The sequence below is a fragment of the Brachionichthys hirsutus genome, chromosome 13 (genome assembly GCF_040956055.1).
Source record: "Brachionichthys hirsutus isolate HB-005 chromosome 13, CSIRO-AGI_Bhir_v1, whole genome shotgun sequence".
NCBI classification, from domain to species: domain Eukaryota; kingdom Metazoa; phylum Chordata; class Actinopteri; order Lophiiformes; family Brachionichthyidae; genus Brachionichthys; species Brachionichthys hirsutus.
In genome coordinates, this window is record NC_090909.1 from 6,300,425 (window position 1) to 6,323,061 (window position 22,637).

The 22,637-nt window shown below is 42.1% G+C and overlaps 4 protein-coding genes across 4 annotated transcripts; 2 read left to right on the forward strand and 2 right to left on the reverse strand.

The window, feature by feature from the left end:
- The first annotated feature begins 1,378 nt into the window (after positions 1–1,378).
- On the forward strand, positions 1,379–6,381 carry txlna (taxilin alpha). Its single transcript, XM_068747180.1, has 11 exons — positions 1,379–1,435; positions 2,602–2,794; positions 3,321–3,575; positions 3,850–3,941; positions 4,528–4,698; positions 4,858–5,052; positions 5,146–5,265; positions 5,359–5,433; positions 5,540–5,632; positions 5,718–5,813; positions 5,905–6,381. The coding sequence occupies exons 2-11, from the start codon at positions 2,611–2,613 to the stop codon at positions 6,220–6,222; spliced, it is 1,599 nt and encodes a 532-aa protein (XP_068603281.1). The 5' UTR covers positions 1,379–1,435; positions 2,602–2,610; the 3' UTR covers positions 6,223–6,381.
- A 1,497-nt stretch (positions 6,382–7,878) lies between these two features.
- Positions 7,879–10,952, forward strand: eif3i (eukaryotic translation initiation factor 3, subunit I). The gene is made up of 11 exons (XM_068747182.1): positions 7,879–7,981; positions 8,368–8,460; positions 8,547–8,634; positions 8,771–8,836; positions 8,981–9,130; positions 9,542–9,669; positions 9,807–9,917; positions 10,096–10,185; positions 10,301–10,374; positions 10,508–10,600; positions 10,685–10,952. The coding sequence occupies exons 1-11, from the start codon at positions 7,979–7,981 to the stop codon at positions 10,764–10,766; spliced, it is 978 nt and encodes a 325-aa protein (XP_068603283.1). The 5' UTR covers positions 7,879–7,978; the 3' UTR covers positions 10,767–10,952.
- Positions 10,953–11,105: 153 nt separating this feature from the next.
- Positions 11,106–16,523, reverse strand: hdac1 (histone deacetylase 1). The gene is made up of 12 exons (XM_068747181.1): positions 16,422–16,523; positions 15,461–15,573; positions 14,966–15,083; positions 14,725–14,799; positions 14,221–14,359; positions 13,637–13,778; positions 13,457–13,549; positions 13,254–13,362; positions 12,790–13,170; positions 12,542–12,697; positions 12,417–12,462; positions 11,106–12,124 (listed from the first exon to the last, which is right to left on the reverse strand). The coding sequence occupies exons 1-12, from the start codon at positions 16,468–16,470 to the stop codon at positions 12,097–12,099; spliced, it is 1,449 nt and encodes a 482-aa protein (XP_068603282.1). The 5' UTR covers positions 16,471–16,523; the 3' UTR covers positions 11,106–12,096.
- A 3,247-nt stretch (positions 16,524–19,770) lies between these two features.
- Positions 19,771–21,390, reverse strand: marcksl1b (MARCKS-like 1b). Its single transcript, XM_068747471.1, has 2 exons — positions 21,295–21,390; positions 19,771–20,328 (listed from the first exon to the last, which is right to left on the reverse strand). The coding sequence occupies exons 1-2, from the start codon at positions 21,385–21,387 to the stop codon at positions 19,771–19,773; spliced, it is 651 nt and encodes a 216-aa protein (XP_068603572.1). The 5' UTR covers positions 21,388–21,390.
- Between the last annotated feature and the right edge of the window lie 1,247 nt (positions 21,391–22,637).

Below are 22,637 nucleotides of genomic sequence, written 5' to 3' on the forward strand. Positions count from 1 at the left end.
CAGGAACCTTATCTATAGGGGAATGAAAAGACATCACGAAGCATCTCAAATCTTACTCGTCTTCCGTCCTAGAAGCTGTTCGTTGTACATCAAAATCTAACGCCACGCTTGGTTTGGTCAGTAATTTTGTCTACGCTGCAAATGTTTACAATGCTCCATGTTTATAAAATACTTGTCATATGCGATCACTGACCAGTCCTGGTATATTCTCTGCCTTGGTCCTCTCATTTCTTTTACATGTATTTATTTTCTCTATTCTTGTTTATGGTTTTCCATTTGCTCAAAATTACCCATCTTATACTGTGACTTGACTTGACCGACGGTATGAATGAGTGACGAGAAACAAATACACTTCAAACTGAACATGACACACAAACATGTACATGAAAAAAGCAAAAAAGAAAAACATACAGGTAACTGCAATGATATAGAGATGTAAAGAAAATATATTGAATTTAAAACTCTTGTGTGGAAATCCTGTACAAAAAAAAATAAAGTTATGTTGCAACCCTTTAATGCAAATGTTTCTTTTATTTGTTAACTTTTATTCAGCTTTGGTAAATGATCTGTTTACCTCAAGGTGGTGATCTTCTTGGTACAAATTAAAATACTCAAAGACTGCAATATTTTAAATGTCAGCCTGTTGCTGTCAACACAGGCGGTCCGGAACTATTATCACTAAACGTCAAATATAGTGCCACTTAATTTTTATTTAGTAGTTTGCCACCGTTAAATATTTCGAATCATAAAAAAAAAATACATTTGGAAACCCTGTGGAGGAATTTCACTCTGATTAATTCTTTTTATTCTGAATTTTATGTAAACTGTTGACTAGAAGGCATCAAAACCTTAATTTACATTTTGTTTTAGATCAGTATCGTGCTGCATTACCAAAGTGCTCTTGAGATTGAAATTATGAATTGATGGCCGGACATATTCCCTTGGGATTTTCTGGTAGAGAACGGAATTGGCTGTCCAATCAATTACGGCAAGTTGTCCACATCCCGAAGCAGCAAAGCAGACCCAGACCATCACCCTACCGCCATTATGTTTAAATTATGATGTGATGTTTTTATGAGATGTAAAGGGTTGCACACTTTCCAAAAATGTACTCAGGTCGAATATTATGATGTATTTGCTAACCTGAAATATTCGAGTGAAAAGTATGAAGGAAAAAAAATCAGACGGGGCAAATACTTCAAGAAAATATATCTGTTCTTTCGAGAGGTAGACAAAATCAAGGACAAAAGTTGCATTTTCAGTGTTAAATTAACCGATAGTTGGCGACAAAGTAAGAAGCTGTACTGCGAACCTCATAGATACAACGAAGAAGAAGCCAAAGTTATGACCGGAAGTCATTCTTTCTCGCTCGCGCTGATTTAAAAAAAACAAAAAAAACGACATCAGTCTAACGATTTCCCGATTAAGACCGAAGGTAAACAATTCCCTTTTATCTGAGAAGTTGGAAGGCGATTTAGAAAGATGAACGTATGTAGTCAGCCTTGGTTAATAGATGTTTGTTTCCGCTATACATGACTAACATCGGTGTGCTGATGATAGTCGTGCGAGCTAATTTTGCTGCATCTGGCAGCTAGCAAGTGTTAGCAGTTTTTAGCCTACGAATTGTGAAAAGCCTGATCCTTAGTGGCGAAACGGAAGCTACTGGGGTCAGGGCGCACTTAAAATATCAATTTAATTTGCTGTGAGATTTGTAACTCCACACACTGATCTTAAAACAAGACAGTTAACGTAGGAATATTGTATATAAGGCAGAATCCCATGCGTTAGCTACAAGTTGGCGGTTAAAGGTTTTTATACACATTATCAAATACACGAAGATAAAATCAAACGTATTTTGATTAACGCTATGTAGACAAGATATAGGACTTCTATGTTGACATTTGATCGTATTGACATCGCTGTAGTTGACAGATAAGCAGTCTGAGTCTAAGTCAATTAGCTTTTTGACTCACCAGCCAAGTGATGATGAAAAAACTCCACAGGCCAAGAATATTTTTAGCAACCAAAATAATAAATTCCCCTTTTGTGGTCGATATACATTAATTTCTATACATTTCATTGAGGTAAAGTATTATGTTGAATGCAAACGTACTGAAGAGTCCAGAGCAAAGTATTCTTTTTTTTTTAATATATTGATGAATGGCTGGGTACAATTCAGGAATTCTACTGGATTTGAACTCAACCAGCGATAAATAAAGCAAGCTGATCTATGACAGTAATGGGTCCCTGAACAGAGCATGAGATGCTTCATGATCTAATCTGCATCCTCCTCCTCTGACTCGTCACACTCAGCCGCAGACAGTCATCGCCTTCATCTCGCGGTCCTTGTAGCCTGCTCCTGGGCTAGGATGTCTTCCAGTTTTATTTTCGTTGATAAATGAGTTGTGACGATGCTTTTCCTAGCCATGTGTCATCACGCTTGGTGTGACACACCGAGTGCAAAAATTATATATATATTGTGGTTTTCATTGAACCATTTCATGCACTGAAATGGGCCTTTATTGGAACACTATTTTAAAATGAAGCTAACACTACTGATGGTACTGAGTCATGTATTACACTTTTTCCAACTTTTTTCAGATACCAGTAATGAAAGAACAAGACGTGGAGGAATGGGCCTCCCAGGGCAGTGAAGGTGCGCCACCGACAGCAGGAGAGGTTGAGTCACCCACAGCTGCAAACGACGGCTCAGATAGCAACAGCACCAAAGAGTCAGAACCACAGATGCCACCGACAGACACACCGCCCCAAAGTGATGAGACAGGAAGTGAAGGTACAGTTTTTATTTCATTTTGCATATATATTATGTTGATGGCAGCACTCTGTTGCATGGAGCCGGTTTTGTTGGCTTCCTGTCACGCTGGTTGGCGAATCTAGTATGTATTGTAGTTCTACAAATGACATTTTTTAATATATCCATATCGCAAAACCAATTGTATACACCAATTCCAGATGTTAATATGCTTCTGAGCAACAACATTCACATGTGTGGCGCACATTCAGTGCCATTGGCTTCTATAGATGCCAATTCAAATCCAACCTAATGAGAGTATTTTTGTTATAGAAGTCTACATCTTATTAGCTTGAGTGAGATTCTCTTATTTGCATTATATATTTTTATTAAACTTTTTTTGTTTCGAGGAAAAATGTCGCAAATTTGTCAGCCAGAAATGTGAAAAATGTCTTGGAAGTAGCGGCCTCAAATCTCAGGTTTTGTTTTATAGGCTATATTGTAAAGCTTCTGTGTTTCTATATAGTCTTATTAAAAATAAAATGAAATTTCCTCCTCTCTAATCTAGTTGCAGAGGCAGCTCAGTCTCAGCGTGACATGGCCGATGAGCTGAGCCGGCAGCTGGAGGACATCTTCAGCACTTACTGCTGGGAAAGTATTTCAGACGATGCCAGCACCATGTCCAACGGTCAGTCACACAGCCCAGAGCGCAATGACTTGACCAGAGAGGACGACAAACCAGAGGCCGGTAAAGGCAACAGGGCAAAAAGCAAGGACAAAGAGCAGAGGAAGTTGCAAGAGAAGAAGAAAGTCAAGGGTCTGGGTAAGGATTCATTTACTGCGTTTTAGAATACCAGGAGAGTCTTTGTCATTGGTGCTCGGGAAGCATTGTGTAGCGAGCCCAGGATGCAGTACGTGTGTTTTGTTTGTGTGTTTTTAGATTGGTGATGTTATCTGTAGATTCTGCCGATCACACATGACTATTTGATATCAGTGAAACAGTGACGTTTGCAGGAAATGTGTCCAATTTGCAGTTGGACTGTGTCTTCTAACCGGTTCTGTGATTCCTTCCTGTTTCTGTTACCTTGTTTGTGCAGGCAAAGAGATCACTGTCCTCATGCAGACGCTGAACACATTGAGCACCCCCGAAGAAAAGCTTGCCGGCCTCTGTAAAAAGTACGCTGAACTGGTGAGTGGTGGGATTCGATTTGGAACTCTGGAAAATGTGGATGTTATTCCTGATTTTCTGTCTGCTGGAGTCACAGATGGCAATTTTCAACTGGATCCGCCAGATTTCCGACCATTTTTAATTCAACTTGATCAATTCTGTGACTTGTCTGAATCCGTTGGGACAGATTGGCAATTGGATGAATATGAAATGATTTAGATTCAATAAGAATGCTCACAGCATTTCACTTCACAAATTGACAGCAGCATAAATGAGTTGAAGTTAGAGATTTTGGTGTTTTCAGAGGAGTTAGAAATCGATTGTTCTTATGAGTTCAAGTGCAACGACAGTGAATAAAAACACTGATTATATATTAATAATAGTAAGCTAAATATAAAATAAATAAATATCATATTTAATGTCATTACATTTCTTTGCTTATTTTAAGTTTATGTATTTAGTCCGAATCTGTTATTATTCTGGTTTTACATTTTCATATTGACTGTGTGTGTTTTTGAAAGACTAACCATTTACGCAGATGTTCGTTGAGTGTAAATTTTAGGTAGATACTGGATCGACTCAGGGTACTTGTGTGTGTATTTGACAGCTGGAGGAGCACCGTGACACCCAGAAAGAAATGCGAGCACTGCAGAAGAAGCAGGACCAGCTGGTCCAAGAGAAAGACAACCTGAGGAACGAGCACAGTAAGGCCATCCTGGCTCGGAGCAAGCTGGAGAGCCTCTGCAGAGAGCTGCAGAGACACAACCGCACCCTGAAGGTACAAGACAGACAGCACGAGAGTTATTGTAGACGCCTATCGTACGTTAGAACGTGTCCTGAAAGCATGTAACATCCTACTTCTAGTTGGTGGCGAGTGTTGACCTCAACATGATTTCCACCTTTAACATCATTAACTTCCTCTTCTCTCCCTTATCAGGAGGAAGGGATACAAAGAACACGTCTGGAGGAGGAGAAAAGGAAGGAAGTGACCTCCCATTTCCAAGTGACGCTGAACGACATCCAGGCTCAGATGGAGCAACACGACGAGCGGAACGCCAGCCTTCGACAAGAGAACACGGAGCTGGCGGAGAAACTGAAGAAACTCTATGAACAGTATAAACTACGAGAAGAGGTGTGTGTGTGTGTGTGGAGTGTTTTAAAACTCCCAAACATTTTTGCAGGATGTCTGATTGGCATTTTTATTTCTTTGACTTTTGTCATCCAGCACATTGACAAAGTGGTAAAGCATAAAGACCTGCAGCAACAGCTGGTGGACGCCAAGCTGCACCAGGCTCAGGAGCTGCTGAAGGAGTCAGAGGAGCGTCACGAGAGAGAGAAGGAATTTGTAATCATACTCGTACATTTACAAAGTATAAGCATTGTGCTCAGTCCTTTTGTCCTTTTGGACATGTTGCAATAATTTCTCTCGCCTCCTCAGCTGCTGAGAGAAGCGGTGGAGTCTCAGAGGATATGCGAACTGATGACGCAGCAGGAAGTTCAACTCAAACAGCAGGTCTCCCAGCAGCCATTTCTCCTCATTTATAGCTCGATAGGGATTGCATGAAACATTTGTGATTGTAATTAAACCTGCGTTGTTGTTGTTGTTGTTGTTTTTACAGCTGTCGCTTTACACAGAGAAGTTTGAAGATTTTCAGACCACTTTATCCAAGAGCAACGAGGTGTTCACCTCATTCAAACAGGATATGGAGAAGGTGGGCCGATTGTAAGGAATGGAGGAAGACGAGGAGCTGAGTTCCACCTTCTGGACATGACAGTGTCTTGTCCTTTGTGTTACAGATGACTAAGAAGATCAAAAGGCTGGAGAAGGAGACTGCAATGTATCGCTCCCGGTGGGAGAGCAGCAACAAGGCTCTTCTGGACATGGCAGAGGAGGTACAGTTTGTTTATTTTTTTGGTTTCTTCATGTCGAGCTCAGACCTAGTTTAGCTTGCTTGTATTCTGGAGCATTTGTTGTTGTTTGCAGAAATCCACGCGGGACCACGAGTTCGAGGCACTTCAGGGTAAAGTCCAGCGGCTGGAGAAGCTGCGGCGGGCGCTAAAAGTTGAACGCAATGAGCTCAACAAGAAGGTTCAGAACCTCAGCGGCAGCGTAGGAGCCCCCGCCTCAGACCCAGGGACCGAGTCCCCCTCTCCACCTCCTACGGACTCTTTGCTGGAGCCCAGCAGCCAGCACGTCTCAGACGGCGCACCGTGCTCCCAGTCCTGCCACTGCGACCCAGAACTGGACACAGACACCCTATTAGAAGGGGCAACGGCGCAGCCAATCGCTGCACAGGAATGAAGTAACGCCGACTGTCTCCAGTCCCCTCTGACTTAAAACCACCAGCCTGCAAAACCACTTCTCCTCCGCTGGATGAAGCTCATCTTAAACACTGGTCCAGCAGCAAAGCAGTGAACAGGGTGAGCGCCTGTCCTCCCAGCATGCCCTGAGCACCTAAAAACAAACCATAACTCAGTCAGAATTGAATTAATGGTTTTTTGATTACCGGTACTTCCCCTAATCAGATTTTAATGACTGATTATTATTGGTCGTAATAACCATCAGCTCAGTGTCACCAGGAAGGGAAGGTTTGTTTTTTCTCTGTGTGTGTGTGTGTGTGTACTGACACATTCCCACATCCAATGCAGAGCTGCTGGGGGTGACACAAAGGGAAACGCGAGAGTAGCCGTATGAGTGGTCGTTTGTCTGTTTCATGCACGTTAGTGTGGCTGCAGGGGGTTCGAGACAAAGGGTATCCCGAGGTTTTCTGCAAAGTGAAGTCTTAATATAGACCTTATAGATTTTTTTCAATAATCCACCTCTCGATAACCTGAAATTCTACATAGTAATTCAAACTTATTTTTTTCTTTCACTGCTCATTTATTCAGAGGCTTTAAACTATTACTTCTGTTATAGTTTTTGTTTCTAGTAGACCAAGTTTTTGTTTTTAATCATATTTGAATCACTCTTTATTCGTGCAGCATTTGAGTTTGATGTCTATTTGTTGTGTGACACATAATTTATGTCTTAAAGAGCGCCAGTTTAGTTTGTTTAGAACATGAATATATGACCAAGGTTTCATTCCTAAACTTTCAGAATACTTCCTGTTTGTGTGTTTGAGCACGAGATAAGCAGCTATGATTGTCTCCCCCCAGCCCTGATGATTGCAGTAGCTTCTAATCGGGTTTTAAGGACAGAATGTTAAAGTACTTCTATGCAACGCTTGACTCTTGGTTTTGTTCTGCCCTGTCTGGACTGACCAGCACTTGGCTGAGAATGTATATTCATTATATCCACTTTCCTGCATGGAGCTACTGTATCAACAAATCTCACAACACTTTTTCCCCTTTGCTTCAAGCCCTATTATTTGCCTCACAGATGTCGTTAGAAAATGTAAACATTTTTTGTGTGCGTCTACTTGATGCATTTAAAAAGTGCAGTGACTGAGCCGAGTGGGAATAAGGAGGGAAAATTATTCTAAAAAATGTTATTGAATTTCTGAATTGTAGATTAACTCGTGATTTTTCCTGAAATGTTCTTTTACACTACTTGAAATGTAGCATTGGTAACAATGTGTAAACATACAGATACAATAGTGTTCAAGTCAAACAGGATTCTTTGTATCCACAGTCCAGTGGTGGAGGTGAAGGGTCACTGATCATGAGAAGGAACCAAAGATGTTTCCTTTTTTTGTCTTTTGCAGTACTTTTTCCTGGCCCTGTATATTATTTTCTTGTTGAATTAAAGATGTTGCGGTTATACTGGAATTGTCGAACTGTGTTTGTTTATAAAGGAAGGATTAAAGGTGCATTAGACTTACTACATCTTAAATGCTCGGCTCATTTAGTGCTTTTAATATTTTTGGCAATAAATTAATTTGAGTGCCGTGTGCTTCAAGTCAGTGTGACCGCTGGGGGGCGTGCTAAGACATTACTACAGTTTACTACACCGGAAGTTCATCGTATTCCTTTTCCGCCGCGGCTCCTGCGTCTGGAACACGCGAATCAATTTTTGTCAGAACAGGAGGTTCAGTAAATAAACTGGAACTAGTGACAAAATGGTGAGTATATTCCGAGGAAACGATTTGATTTGTTAAGAGCTATAGCTGAACCAGAATAACGGTCACTTTCACACTGGGGCTGTTGGCTTTAATTTTAGCTAGCACATGTAGCTAACCTTTGCTAACAGTGTTTCACTGTATTGCTCGTGTGCTGCAAAAATGACTTCCTGGCCTCTGAAAGTGGACATTTTTACATTTATGAAAAGATAATTGAGTGGCCATAACGCTACTAAGCTGGTTAGCCATGACAGACTGCTGCCTGTTACGGAAAGCGGCCTTTCTGAAGAAACTGTTCTTTCTGGCCGTCGTCAGTTAGACGGTGTTTATTTCATTTATTTATTTATTTGTAACACTCTCCAGATGTTGACGAGCATTTCTCTTCGCAGAGACCCATCCTGCTCCAGGGCCATGAGAGGTCCATCACTCAAATAAAGTACAACAGAGAAGGAGATCTGCTCTTCTCTGTAGCTAAAGACACGGTGAGCTGCCCGTGGTGAGCCGCTGTGGCTATCGTGCTACTTTATTTGTTATTGGACCTCATTTCTTTTGTGTCTTCCTTTTGCAGGTAACAAATGTGTGGTACTCTGTCAATGGCGAGAGGCTCGGCACCTACAACGGACACACGGGAGCGGTTTGGTGTGTCGACTGTGATTGTATCCTTTTTCGTGGATTACTCTTGACTTGCGTTGAAATTTGTCGATTGCTTTCGTATTCGTGCGACGCGTGCGTGAAGCTGTGATAGATAGCTGATGTAAACCATGATTAGCTCCTTAACTAGCGTTCTTTCAGGGGATACTAAAAATGTATTGACAGGATCAGCCGACAACAGCTGTCGACTTTGGGACTGTGAGACCGGTGGGTAAAAAAAAAAAAAAAAAGAACAAGCTTCACCCTAAAAATGATGTTTGTGTTTTATAGTTATGTTAATATCAAAGAGTTTCCAGTCGTAGCATTGCTTACAGGGTTAATCCTGAGACACCCCCCCCCTGTGCTGTACAGGTAAACAGCTGGCTCTGTTCCAAACAAACTCTGCTGTCAGAACGTGCGGCTTCGACTTCAGCGGCAACATCATCATGTTCTCCACGGACAAACAAATGGGTTACCAGTGTTTCCTGAACTTCTTTGACCTGAGGGACCCACAGCAGATCGGTACGTGCATCACAATGCAGACTCCGTATGTTTCTGATGAGTAGAGCATAGAAGAACTACCAGCCACGTTCAATCTGATTGTAAAATATATATTGAATGCATTTGGATAACATCTTATGACGCCTGATTATACGTTAAAAAAATATTGCTACACACATCGGTGGCAGAAAAGAACTCAATTTTGGTCTTGTGAAATTATAAGCGGATAATTTCGCACTGCAAAAATTAATGAATTAATTTGAATGTGGAAGTTGTGAAACAAAAGAATCTCACATTGATTTGAAAATAATTTTGTAGCAAATTCTGAATGCGTCTTTTGATCGCCAAACCGTTTTTACCTTTCGTGTGAGCAGGAATGTGGCTCCTCTCAGTGGTCTAATGAACCTCCCCCCCCCCCCCCCCCCTCTGCAGAGGACAACCAGCCCTACCAGTCGTTACCTTGCAGCGACCACAAGGTTACCAGTGCTGTGTGGGGACCTCTGGGGGAGTTCGTTATTGCTGGGCATGAGAATGGAGAGATCAACCAGTTTAGCGCAAAGGTTGGTTACACGCATTCCGCTTCACACAGGCTTCAATAGAGGGAAGCACGTGTATTAATTATATTAAAGCATATAAACGTGATTAATCACATGTAACTATTTTGTTTCTCGTTTGTTCTCGTGTTGTTCATGGACAGTCTGGAGAAATCCTGAAGAAGGCCAAGGAGCACACCAAGCAGATCAATGACATCCAGACGTCGGTGGATCTTACCATGTTCGTTACCGCCTCCAAGGACAACACTGCTAAGGTTACCGGCCCTGTCTGTCCTCAGCTTCCACGCGATAGCCAGCCTGTGAATGCTTGGGGCATTGTTGCTCTGTAATACGTGTATCAACAATAAATGTATTTGTATTGCGATATTTGTACCCACTTTCTGACATCAGGCTTCTTTCCTGAGTGTTTGGTCTCCTTGCGTTTCTTCTCAGCTGTTCGACTCTGCGTCTCTGGATCATATCAAGACCTTCAAAACGGAGAGGCCCGTCAACTCTTCTGCCATCTCCCCCATTATGGATCACGTAAGTGAAGCTTTTCCTGGAAGGACAATGACCCAATACGCTTTCCTTTGACACTTTAGTGATTTGTCCAAAGGCAAAGTGCATCTCCAACTTGTGTATGTTGTGGGTTCTTCAGGTGGTAATGGGAGGTGGCCAGGAGGCCATGGAGGTCACAACCACATCCACTAGGATTGGAAAGTTTGAGGCAAGGTGAGGGGAGAAACTGGCTTTTTGCTTTTTATGATTTAAACCCGCTAAACACGGTTCAGATTGAATGTTATATTGTCGAGGAACTTTGTGAAGTGTTCAGAAGGGAACTTTCCTTTTCTTTTCTCTAAATCAGATTCTTCCATTCTGCCTATGAAGAGGAGTTTGGAAGGGTCAAAGGTCATTTCGGTCCCATAAACTGTGTGGCGTTCCACCCTGATGGCAAGAGGTAAGAGTTGAACATAACTTGTAAATACTCTCTGCTCTTAAATGCAGCAAACGCACGTCTCTTGTTCTGTGGTTTTGTCTGCAGTTACAGCAGCGGAGGAGAAGACGGATACGTAAGGATTCATTACTTTGACCCTCATTACTTTGACTTTGAGCTGGAGGCGTGAACGTTCAGGACGACAGACCCCACATCCACAGCGAGAATCACCCATCCCCGTCACAGAGGAGGAGCTTTGAGGAAAAGTGCATCTAAGATCTGACCGCTTCATTTGAACTGATCTGAGGTCAGGGTGCAGGCCAGAATTAAAAGTCTGTACCTCTCAGATTTCTCCAAATAAACAAAACTTGATTTCTTCTCCGTGTGGTGTTTAATGACATTTGGTTGGATCAGAAGATTCTGTTCCCCAGTTCAGCAATGCTGTTGTGACTGAAGATTAAACCCACTCCTCAGTTCCTGAAGTTCATTTAATCTGTTATTTTGTCCTTCATTCCACAAATTGTTATAAATTTACAGAATCCAAGTTGTCTGTGTGATCTATTCAACGCCCAATAATTCAGTGTATGAAGCCTGAATCTGAAGCAACTTGTTTTAATGTTGCTGTAATTTCAACCTCCAATAATTAACGACCTGAATGAATTAAGTAAGCAAACGAATCTATTTTGTTGTGTAATGGTTGTTATATTCAAACCAAAACACTGTTGTACAAATGTTTGAGGGTTTTCTTTTTTAATAAAGTTGTGATGCACAATTCACAAACAGCCACATGTCGGGGCCCGTTCGCCAGCCCACTCTATGTACCCTGCTAATACACACCAGGCAATAAATTCACTCACTCTGTTCATACTTAAAAACACAAAGCAGAACGATAAATCACAGATAGCAGATACTCGTAAAAAATAATCGTAAAACAAAGTGGAATTGAGGACCGACTGTTCATATTTTAAAATAACTTACTGAGCAGAGATCAGGGACTGTAATACGTACATGTCAAAGGCGAGAGCGTTCGAAACATCGATTCACTGATACATAAACACAGCGAGACAGAAATGCTGGTTATTGACAGCGTGATAAATAGGCAGCTATTTTCTACATGTGTGAACGAGACTTCATTTATGTATCTGCAGGTACGTTCCTAAAAGCCCCACAAACCTTTCCGAGCCTGAAATACTGTGATAAGTGCTTCACCTTAAGGCCGACCTTATTTCATGCTACAGCGTAATGAGCTCCAGTTGGGTGGGAAAAACACTTAACAGACGAATACTCAGTCAGATAGTTCAAGGGGTCGGTGGGGCCGGAGGACAACGGTTCAAGGGCTCGGAGGGGCCGGAGGACAACGGTTCAAGGGCTCGGAGGGGCCGGAGGACAGCGGTTCAAGGGCTCGATGGGGCCGGAGGACAACGGTTCAAGGGCTCGGAGGGGCCGGAGGACAACAGTTCACGGGCTCGGAGGGGCCGGAGGACAACGGTTCGACCATTCCTTTCTCCCCGTGTGAAAACTCAAATTGTCTTCACCTCTTCTTTTGGTCTGAAACACAAATATTAAATAGTTCAGTGGTAAGCCTCGTATTACTGCTGTAAAATCACAGCATCTATTGAAATAAGATCTATAAAGATTCTCGGGAACTCTTTGCTTCCGCTGCTCAGAGCTCCAAAGAGGTCTAATATTGAGTGTCCAGGATTGTTGAAGCGGTTCCTGCACTGCTGCAGACGGGAGCATCTCCACAAGATCGGCTCTACATGGTAGCTGCTTTAATTTTTTAAAGATACTACATACAAGGATTATTTCATCAGAATTTAAATGTGCTGTTTATTTTTACCCTGATGTGTCCATTTTATCTTCCTCTTTCTCTTCCTCTTTAACTTCTAAAAGGAAAAAAAAAAAAAAGTGATCAGAATTTTCATTCATATAAAAGCACAAATTGGACTCGAGAACAAATGTCACCTTTCTTTTCCTCTCCTTCCTTTTCTTCCTCCTTCTTCACTCGTTTCGCCTTCTTGTGGTTCGCGGCGTTCCGGCGACCTCCTCCCTGTCCCTCCGCCTCGTCCTCAGAGTCTGAAAATTCCTCATCGCAGGCTATCCTCTTGTCGTGGGCGCGGACTGGAAGACAGAACGTGACTTATTTACAATTTAAAATATATATGCATGACTATGTTCTTTGACCTCTAAAACTAAAATAAAAACATTCTTACTCGAGATGCGCTTGTCAGGTTCTTCCTCGTCCTCGTCTCCGCTGTCCGGGTGGGGTGCATCCTCGGGAACGGCCTGCATCTGGACTCCGGGCGCATGAGGCAGCATGCGAAGATTTTCAAAAAGACGCTGCTTGATCTTTTCCAGGTATTCGTTGGTGTTCTGGTTGGTCATGTTGGACGGGTTGATGTGAAGCTTGAAGTCGGGCCCAAAGTACTCAAAGTAATCGTTGTAGGGCAGCTCGTTGGGGATGGAGCAGTCCAAGGCCACGGCGGTTTCATAGGTCCAGCAGCGGGCCACGTTGCGAATCGTGTAGCCTCCGCCGCCCAGCATCAGCAGAGGCAGGTTGAAACCTTTGATGTACTCCACACACTTGGCATGACCTAGAAGGGCATGTACAGTAAGTACTTAAAGACGAACAACGGCATCAGAGGATTGGGAGAGCCATCTAATGGCTCATCCGTACCTTTGATGGTGAGGTTGAAGCAGCCCAGTCTGTCTCCGGACAGAGAATCGGCTCCACACTGGAGAACAACGGCACTCGGCTGGTACATCTCCATGACCTTAGCCATGATCTAACAGAGCGAGACAGAATCAGGAACCTCTCAGAGAGAGAGAGAGAGAGAGAGAGTCTGGTCGTCGTGATGACACAATACCAAAAGCACTTACAGGTTTGAAGATGGCTTCGTAGGACTCGTCGTCAATGCCGTCTCTGAGAGGGTAGTTCACGGCGTAGTACTTTCCCTTTCCAGCGCCGATGTCCTGTACACATCGGAGGTATCCGTGGATTGCCACCCATAAGATTCCCTAAATAATCTTAGATGGGAAAACTGGAAGAAAGCAACTCACCCTCAGGTCCCCGGTGCCGGGGAAGTATTCTCCATACTTGTGGAAGGAAACAGTCATGACTCTGTCTGTGGTGTAGAAGGCCTCCTCCACCCCGTCGCCGTGGTGGATGTCGATGTCTATGTATAAAACCCTCTGGTGGTACCTAAAGAGTTCAATTCATGTCAGAATCTCCCAGAATGGGGAATGAGAAAAAGGAGGAAGCGACTGGGTAGAGTGTTACTTTGGGAATCCTGGGAAGCCGGGTGGTGAAAGATAAGCAGATTGTTCTCGTAGATCACGGCTTGAAATCGAGAACCTTTTTTCCTTTGGCGGTGATCAGCAGTTTGAGTTCATTTCCTTTCTATTTGTTCTAGTTCCATTCCTTTATCTATTTTTTGTTCAGACCCATCTTAAGCGGAAAGATATGGCTTGGGTTTAATTAAATTCATTCACTCATTCATTAAATGGGTTCAATAGCTTGTGTAGCATCCATAATAGATTTAACAACTACTTTGCGTCACTGGGGGGGGCCTGAAAGAAAGTAAAACCTAAAGCGATGGGTCAACGGCAGCAAGGCTGAATACACAAAGAAAGCAGCAGCTTACTTGAGCAGCTCAAGGATGGCCAGGACGATGTCGTTGACGTAGCAGAAACCCGAAGCCTCAGACTTCTTGGCGTGATGGAGCCCGCCGGCCCAGTTGACGGCGATGTCTGTCTGCTGTTTGTTCAGCTTCAAAGCCCCGGCTAGGAACAACGCAATGATGCAATGATGCCATTTATATTTGCCGTTCTGATCCAACAATGATTATTAGTTCTAACATTTATACGCATGTTTTAGTTTTACATTAATAAGATGAACTTTTTCTTTTTTTAATCCAAAAAATCTTTTCTGTGCACATTATGAACAAAACAAGCTCTCCCCATTTTATTGATCATCACAGGTGTTTGATATTACTAGTGAATCAGAAGTTAACTAATCCGCCATTTCGGCTACGGCCAAATTGAGGCCTGCGAAATGGATTCATTCCCCATTTCCAACCGTAATATTCTAACGCTTGCATGGCATTTCAATGGTGGACTAAAGGAAAGTATGGATGGTGATCACGTACCAACAGATCCACCTGTGGAGAGCTGGCAAAACTCAAACAGGCCATCAAAAACTGGACAGTCCTCTCCAACGTTGACTGCAAGCAAAGAAAAATGTGAAATCATTTAACATAAAAAACAAAAAATAAATCTATGACGTTTATATCCACGTAAATGATATTAATCTGCTGCAACAGCTAAAAGCGTCTCGCATGAGCTCGGTGGCAAACGTCGTTAAATCACAGTTCACCGTCCGTCACTCACATCTCTGCATCTGCTTGCTGTACTCAGACATGTTGTCCGGCCGGATGGACCGAAGGAACTTGATGTAGTCGTCGCTGTGGTACTTTGTCATCTCCTCGCCGCTGGCTTTGTGCGGCCTCTGAAATAGATGTGCTTTTACTCTTCGCGCTTTACGCTCTCTGACTGATGCGCGTCTCTATTCACTGACATGTGTGGAAGGTGATTCAATGAACCCGGCTTTATTAGTCAGGTCTAATAAAGCCGATCGCATAGCAAAAAGACCTTTATATAGTTACAAATCCATGAATTGACAACTCACACTTGAGAATGTATGTTCTGCTGCTGCCTTCTAGACCGTGTTTACATAGGAGAACTCATTGGACGGCTTTATCGACCGTGGTTGAGTGGATCGTCTCGAGACAAATGGCGAGCGCTGATGGTGCAATCGTATCTTGCGGTAGCGTAATTAGACACACAGTGACGTAGCGGGGGTTTATACGGAATGAGGAAACTTACATAGATCTCCATTTTTCTGTACAGTCCATAGTTGAGAAGGAGATTGTGTGTCATGCGGATCCTGTGCGGCTTCATGGGATGACCCTGGCCATAGTAGTAGTTACCCACATCGCCTTGGAAATAAAAGGGTCATCAACAAAGAATTAGCTTGGAAACCTGCTGCCATGTTCATTTTTACTCGCTGTGTAAAAGAGCAACTGTTTCAATGAGGGTTGCATTCATACGGTTTTATTAGAATCTATGCATCTGTCACCCAATTAGTTTTCCTAATCTGTTAACAACCTGGATAGTATTTATATTATGTCCATTATTATTCATGTAGTATGTCCACCATATGCCCATTAATCTGGGTATATCTCAATTTAATCTGTATATTTTGTCTACATCCATCCACAGCTTTATAGAACGTTCATGGCGCCAGATCTGAACGTAACAACTGTGAAACCTTTGCACATTTCCGCTTCGATGCAGATCAGCATCGAAACTGAAAAGCGAATCTTATCATAAAGGTGTTTATTTGCATTAGTACACGTCATTACATCATCAAACTGACTTCTCCAGAGTTCTTATCAAGTTGGGACAACAGAGTAATGGGATTAGCGCCGGTTAGCTTCGTGGCTTTCTGTTCCCAGACTGACACCAAATTGCATTAATCACAATATAAATCAAATGCTTTTCACACACAAAAAAAAACAAGTTGTCTTCCTTTTTTATTTTATTTTTTTTAGCTGAAAATCAGATCAACCTCGAAAGCCGGTGAGCGCACGTTCAAGCTAAAGGTTAGACCAGCAATAAAATGCAACTACAGCAGGCTAGTTAGTCAAACGATTAATGCAACGTTAGCATGCTGCGCTGGCTAGCTAGCTTGATCGTACATTTAAAAAAAAAAATTGTAACAATTTCTAAATGTCTGCACGCTTTCCATTATTCCTAAATCAACGTGTAAATGCTGCATATTTACCGTCATAATAATAGCAAACTTTTTTCTTTGTTCCTTGAGATAGCGCCATTTTACATCAGCCGCTAGCCCACTTTCTCGAGACCACCGGTTCCTCACTTGCACTGGAGGAACTCCCATTCAGCGTGTCGTCAACCAATCACAACCCGCCCGGCTGGAATACGCCGGTACTACAAACCAACGACCGCCGAAATCACAGCTACATCCAGACAGTGTGTCTAGACCGGAATAGAGCGGCCTACAGCACAGAGTGTGCGAACACAGCTGCTAATCAAATGTTTTGTTTTTCTATTTTAAATATCTAATCTGTTCCATAGCTTTGGGTTATGAATGACAAATGTTGCCCCTGATTTTCTTTCTTCTGTTTCTGTCTTATAAGATGAATGTAGTTTTAAATCAGGCTTTAGATACGGCTGAGCTCTGTTTCTCCATACATTGGTGTTATAAAGATATATTTGTATGTATTTGTCCATTTCCCCTACTGTTTTTTATGTGTAAGAGGCCATTTCAATGATTAAAAAAATTAAATGCCCCATTTAATTTCTGTGTTTTTTGGCAACATGGTCTATGTCTACCTTTATTTTATGACAATATTATTTTTGGACAGAGATAGATGTTTAATTATTGATCAACAGCAGAAAATTAGTTAAAGGACTATTGCCTTCAGTTGTCCTTGGCTAGAAGACGAAGATGAAGAATAAGACATTTAGAAGGGCAGTGCTGATTGTCTTGAATCCCATTCAATGATATGGTCAGCTTCGTGCCATTCGCATTATGGCCACCAGGTGGCAGTAAAAGCGCATTTATTTTGACTTGAATTTCTAAATCCCTGCAGACCCTGTCGTTGCTGAATGAGAAAGGCTGCACCCCGAAGATAATCAGAAAAACAATCTCATGTGCGGAATGATGGTGGAAAAAACACTGATCCATAGCGTAAAGATACGCTGGACAGGTTTAATAATTTACACCTTAAACATTTTAAACCTGATGAGAGCAGATCGTCTACAGACATCCCCCATTTAAATATGGGTTCTAATGATTTTGCTCAGTTTCAAGACTCTTTTTTTTTTAAGAGAAATGTTGTAAACACATAACGTTAACGTTAACAGGTTTTATCAAGCTTTATCAATATGGAGCTACAGCTTTGTTTAAATAATGAATTTGGGTCTAAATGTAGCTCAGATCCCAAAGCATCGTATTACCCTGCGAACTAGGTCAGTTTACGCAGAGCATGGCTGCTGTGCTCAGTTGGCAATGTCTGAAGGAGGAAGCATCAGGGTCACAAGGATATGGAGGGGCAGGGGGGTGTCATTGAAGCTAAACATGGCGGTGTTGGGGTATTCGATTACCTCCAAATCAATCATCTTCATATGGCAATGAATCGATATCCATGTGAAGGGTGTGCTAGAAGGAATCATATAAATCCAATATCAGTTAAAATGATGGGCTTTTTCTTTGTAGTCAAAAGAAGGTCATAGTTTTTGTTGTTATTTTTGTCCTTGTTTGTTTAATGCTGGGGGGACGAGCGCACCAATCCAATAATGGCTAATGATTACATGAGCGAGTGGATAAAAATGTAATTAATCAAACTTTGGCCTAATTAGATTGCAACTGGTACAAATAGAGCGCTCAATCTATCCATCCACCCATCTTTCCATCCATCCCTCCATAACTGCTTGTCCGTTGCACGGTTGCAGGTTGAGCCTATCCCAGCTGACATTGAGCGAGAGGCGGGATTTCACCACAGAACAGACACAGAGAGACAAATAGCGACTTGTTACACATTTATCACCAATTCACCTTTATTCCATGGTTTTTGGACTGTGGGTGGAAAATGGAGTCGAAATGGATTCGAAAATGGAGTCGAACCACATCGACAGAGGAGAACGTGTGAAGTCCACACGGAACAGAACCGGGGTTTGTTGTGGGATCCAGACTCCTATTGTCATGAGGAAAGGGTGCGAACCACACCACCTTACAGCATTAACACTGACTACTCCTGTAATACGCAGGTTTACTCGCACAAGGGTTGTAGTTTGTTAGATTACCTAGAAAAACTGTGATTAGATCTAGCGTGACCTCAGTAATTAATACACAGGAAAATCCACCGCAACATTCAGATCATTCCAGAATGACGAGACTTAAACGATCCAAAGTTTTTTTGTAATACTAATAATCTCATATTTAATCTCAAAAAACTTTATAGTCTTGTTGTTAGTTGTATCCTGAAGGCCAATGGGAATGAGATGCTTTTCTTCTTACCTGTGTCGGGGTATCAGCCATTAAATAGTCTCTTTAGCTTTATTATATAACTGGTTAAATTAAAATATTGCATCCCCAATTCATTCTCAACTGGCCACTGACTACTGCAAACGGGTGCAGGGTAACTCAAAATCATGAAAATCCCACCACAGGATGTATCAGGAGATTCACTGTATGATGTAAATAATCATGAAGGCACATTAACGGGCAGGTAACCAACATTTATTTACCATTATCAACTTTACAATAAAACCAGTAACATCTGTCAACATTAGCAAAATAAAGAACAGAAATCAGTCCAACGTATTTACACAGACAAAGCATTCAGGCTCACACACGACAGATAAACAACTCCGCTTCATATCAAACCGCAACAGTGAACATAGCAAGCTTAAGTGTTCTTTTTTTTTCTCATAATAAGGTAAAAATCAAAGTTGTCCATTTTTTTTCTTTTTTTTTATTCCTTTAAACAAGTAATAGCTTCTCTGAATTTTTAAGATGGTTCTCTATAATACACCACAAAATACTTCAAATTCAGGTTAAAATATAAGGAATGTAAAAAGTTGGCAAGTCTTGTCATTTTCTGATTCCATTATTTTTTGTATTTTTTTTTTTATTATTCTCTTTTCAACAGTCTTTTCAAGTGGCGGTGGTGTCGTAGGATCTGATGCAACTTCGTTCCTTCAGCTCGGAGGCATCTTGACGTGTAGATTTTTTAGGGACAAGATGCTTCCGACTCCATCCGCCTTCACGTCACGATGTCATTGGCTCGCTTTCTATAGCCTTGAAAAATCAGAGTTTCCACATGGCGACCAAAACCATTAGCCTAAAACTCAGTCCGGGTCCGGATGCCGATCAGTAACCAGGGATGTGATCTAGTGAATCTAGTCTGCCGTCTTGTTGTCATGACGAAAAGTGGCACGTCAAAGGAGTCTCTCACATACATGTGTATATATTTACATATACATATGTATACATATACACATATATATATAAATATATATATATATATACTCTTAAATTTGTATCTCTCTCTTTCTCTCTCTCTTGAAAAACAGTTCACCCAGTTCATAGTGAGCTAAAGGAACAATCACTCTTTCTTTTCAGAGGGGGTGGGGGTCGAGCTGCTCTCCTCTGTTGGTTTCGTGGCCTCAGGGGCCGGAGCAGCTGCCTCCTTGGTCTCCTCCTTGGGGGGCTCCTCTTTAGCTGGCCCCTCCTCAGCCTTTGGGGCCTCAGCTGGAGCGGCAGCCTCCTCCTTCACCTCCTCCTTCTCCTTCTCCTTCTTCTCCCCCTCTGCAGGAGCAGCAGCTCCATTCTCAGCGGGCTTCTCCTCGGCAGGGGCGTCAGTGGCGGCGGCAGCCGCTTCCTCTTTGACGGCCTCGCTCTTCTTGCCCTTCTTCAGATTCAGTTTGAAGTTGAAGGACTTCTTCAGGTTGAACTTCTTCTTCTTCTTCTTGGGGGTCTCTTTAGCCGCAGCCTCGCCTTCAGGCTTGGCTGCTTCTCCGTCTGCAGCAGGGGCTGGCTCGATGGCGTCGCCTCCTGAGCAGGCGTCGGGCTCTTTGGCTGCCTCTGCTGAGCCATTGGTGGCTGCAGCATCCCCATCAGGCTTTGTGGAGACGTCGCCATTGGTTTTCACATGTCCATTCTCCTGAGAAAAAAATATTGTGACAGAATAAATAATCTGTTGTCCAGTTTCCCCTTCAGACACAATATAATATTTTTTTTTTACTTTTGCTTCTCTTGTCTCCCGCTTGAAATACAAAGAGGATCTATTTGAGATGGGCATCGCTCGTTTATTTTAAGAGCGTCGTCGTCCTCATCAATTAACCACCGTGTCGCGCGGCTCAGAGGCGACGCCTTGCAGTACCCTAAAGAGGCGACAGGCGGCGATAGCACCTCACAGATCGCCACAAGTACCAGACATGCATCGGCTCAACAAAGACGGGACTGAAGCGCATCATGGAAGAATGAAATTGTTTTTACATTTTACGTTTGTTTATTTGTTTATTTTAGCCCAGACAAACAGCCGAATTTTTCATTTTTTTAAAAATCTAAAGCCACTGTTAAAAAAACCCCATAAAAACATAAATATAACTGTAGTTATCAATTACCATGCGTAATGATCCAATAATGGTCTAAAGCACCAGATGAATAACTGAATGTGATTCATCCTGTCTACATCAAATATAGATTAGTTCCAGTTTGTGAAACAGGTGACCAGCGGACGACAGGCTTGTATTTTACAAAGGAGGAATGGTAGACTGCGTACGTGCGCTCGCCCCCCCGCCCCCTCCCCCTGTAAGCCTGGCACTGTCAAACACGTTGTGCGGATTTCTGTGTAGACCTCAGTCACAAACACACACTGGATTTAGATACGAACATCTCATTTAACGTCAATAATTTTCGGAATGCTGTGTTACAGACTCATCACATGGAAGCAACACCTAACTTATAAAACATATTATCATATTCAAGTCTTGTCATTTAATCGTCGAATGAATTATATAACGGAGGTTTATATATTGATATTTATGAACTATTTTCATTTTGTGTTTTTATAATCATCTCACACACACTGGCAAACAGAGCGATATCAACCTGTGGCGTCATTTACCTGTCCGTTGGTTTTGACAGCCGCAGCATCGGCGGCGGCGGCGGCTGCGCTTCCCTCTGCGGCCACCTCTCCCTTGGATGACTGGGATCCCATTGTCTGCGGTGAGTTTAGTTTCTTCTAAAGCAAAGGAAAAAGAAAAAACTAAAAAAGACCGGGTTTAAGTTAATCCAACCCCAAGGTGAGTGACGTATCCAGCGGTAGAATGACGAAACGTGATCTTTTCTTCAAATAGCTGCTACGTCCCCCCTCGGCGGATGCGCTGCTCAGACTTCTCACCCTGCTGGAGAGAGACCCTCTAAACTCAACACCGGTTGAACGCAACCCTTCAACGTTCAGCCCGAGACCGGCACCACCCACAGGCGGGACGCGCTGAAAGCTGACCAATCACCGCACAGGTTTTGGTCAAGTCTTGCCAGTCCTGGCCAATCACTTTTGACGTGGCAGTTGTTCCCGCCCCCCCCCCCGAACGTACCAGCAATTAAACCAATAATATTAATATGCATTTTGTAATTTCCCTTGGGATGAATAAACTGTCTATCTATCTATCTATCTAATAATAATAATAATAATAATAATAATAATAATAAATAACAAGTGTTTTTAAATTACTTTTTTATGATGGCCAAGACAAATCTAGTTACCAGTGAGTGATAAATTAATATTTTTGGATTTAAAATAATTTCTGAATGAAAATGATTTAAATTGTAGTGCATCTACACACACACATAACTATGCATCAAACTAATCAAATTCCAAAACTGTTAGGATACTTTGCAGGACTATGAATCATTTTTACAGACAACAATTTTACAAAATATTTCTCTGCCCATGTAGTAGAATCCTTTAAGCAATGATGTCTTATTTAAAATGAAGTGAATGAGGTTAACCATTAAAAATGTGCTTCATTGGAGTGCATGTCGAAAAGGATAAATATATCATTAAATTCTGTTTTATTTATGATTTAGAGAACATCCCAACTTGTTTTTGGGTATCTGGGTTACAATTACTATTCATTTCAGTTTTGTTTTTACGTTTATTGTCTCAGTTCATGCAAGGACAGCATTCAGAGCTTGTCTTAGGCAATCTGGGAAGTCTTTGAGTAAGTCTCTTTCGGTTTCATTATCACTTGAATGCTCACAGAAGTTGTATTTTTTTGGGGGGGGGGATTCCAACACATACAGTTTCAGCTAAATCTATTTCAAAAACTGTTTCCCGAAGCATAATTTAAATCGTATTTGTATTCTAATATGACATGACCTGTAGATAAATGTGACCAAAGTTATAGTTGAAAGGTTGACAGGAAAAGATTCCTTACACCGCTCCAGACATATCCTCTTCACTCT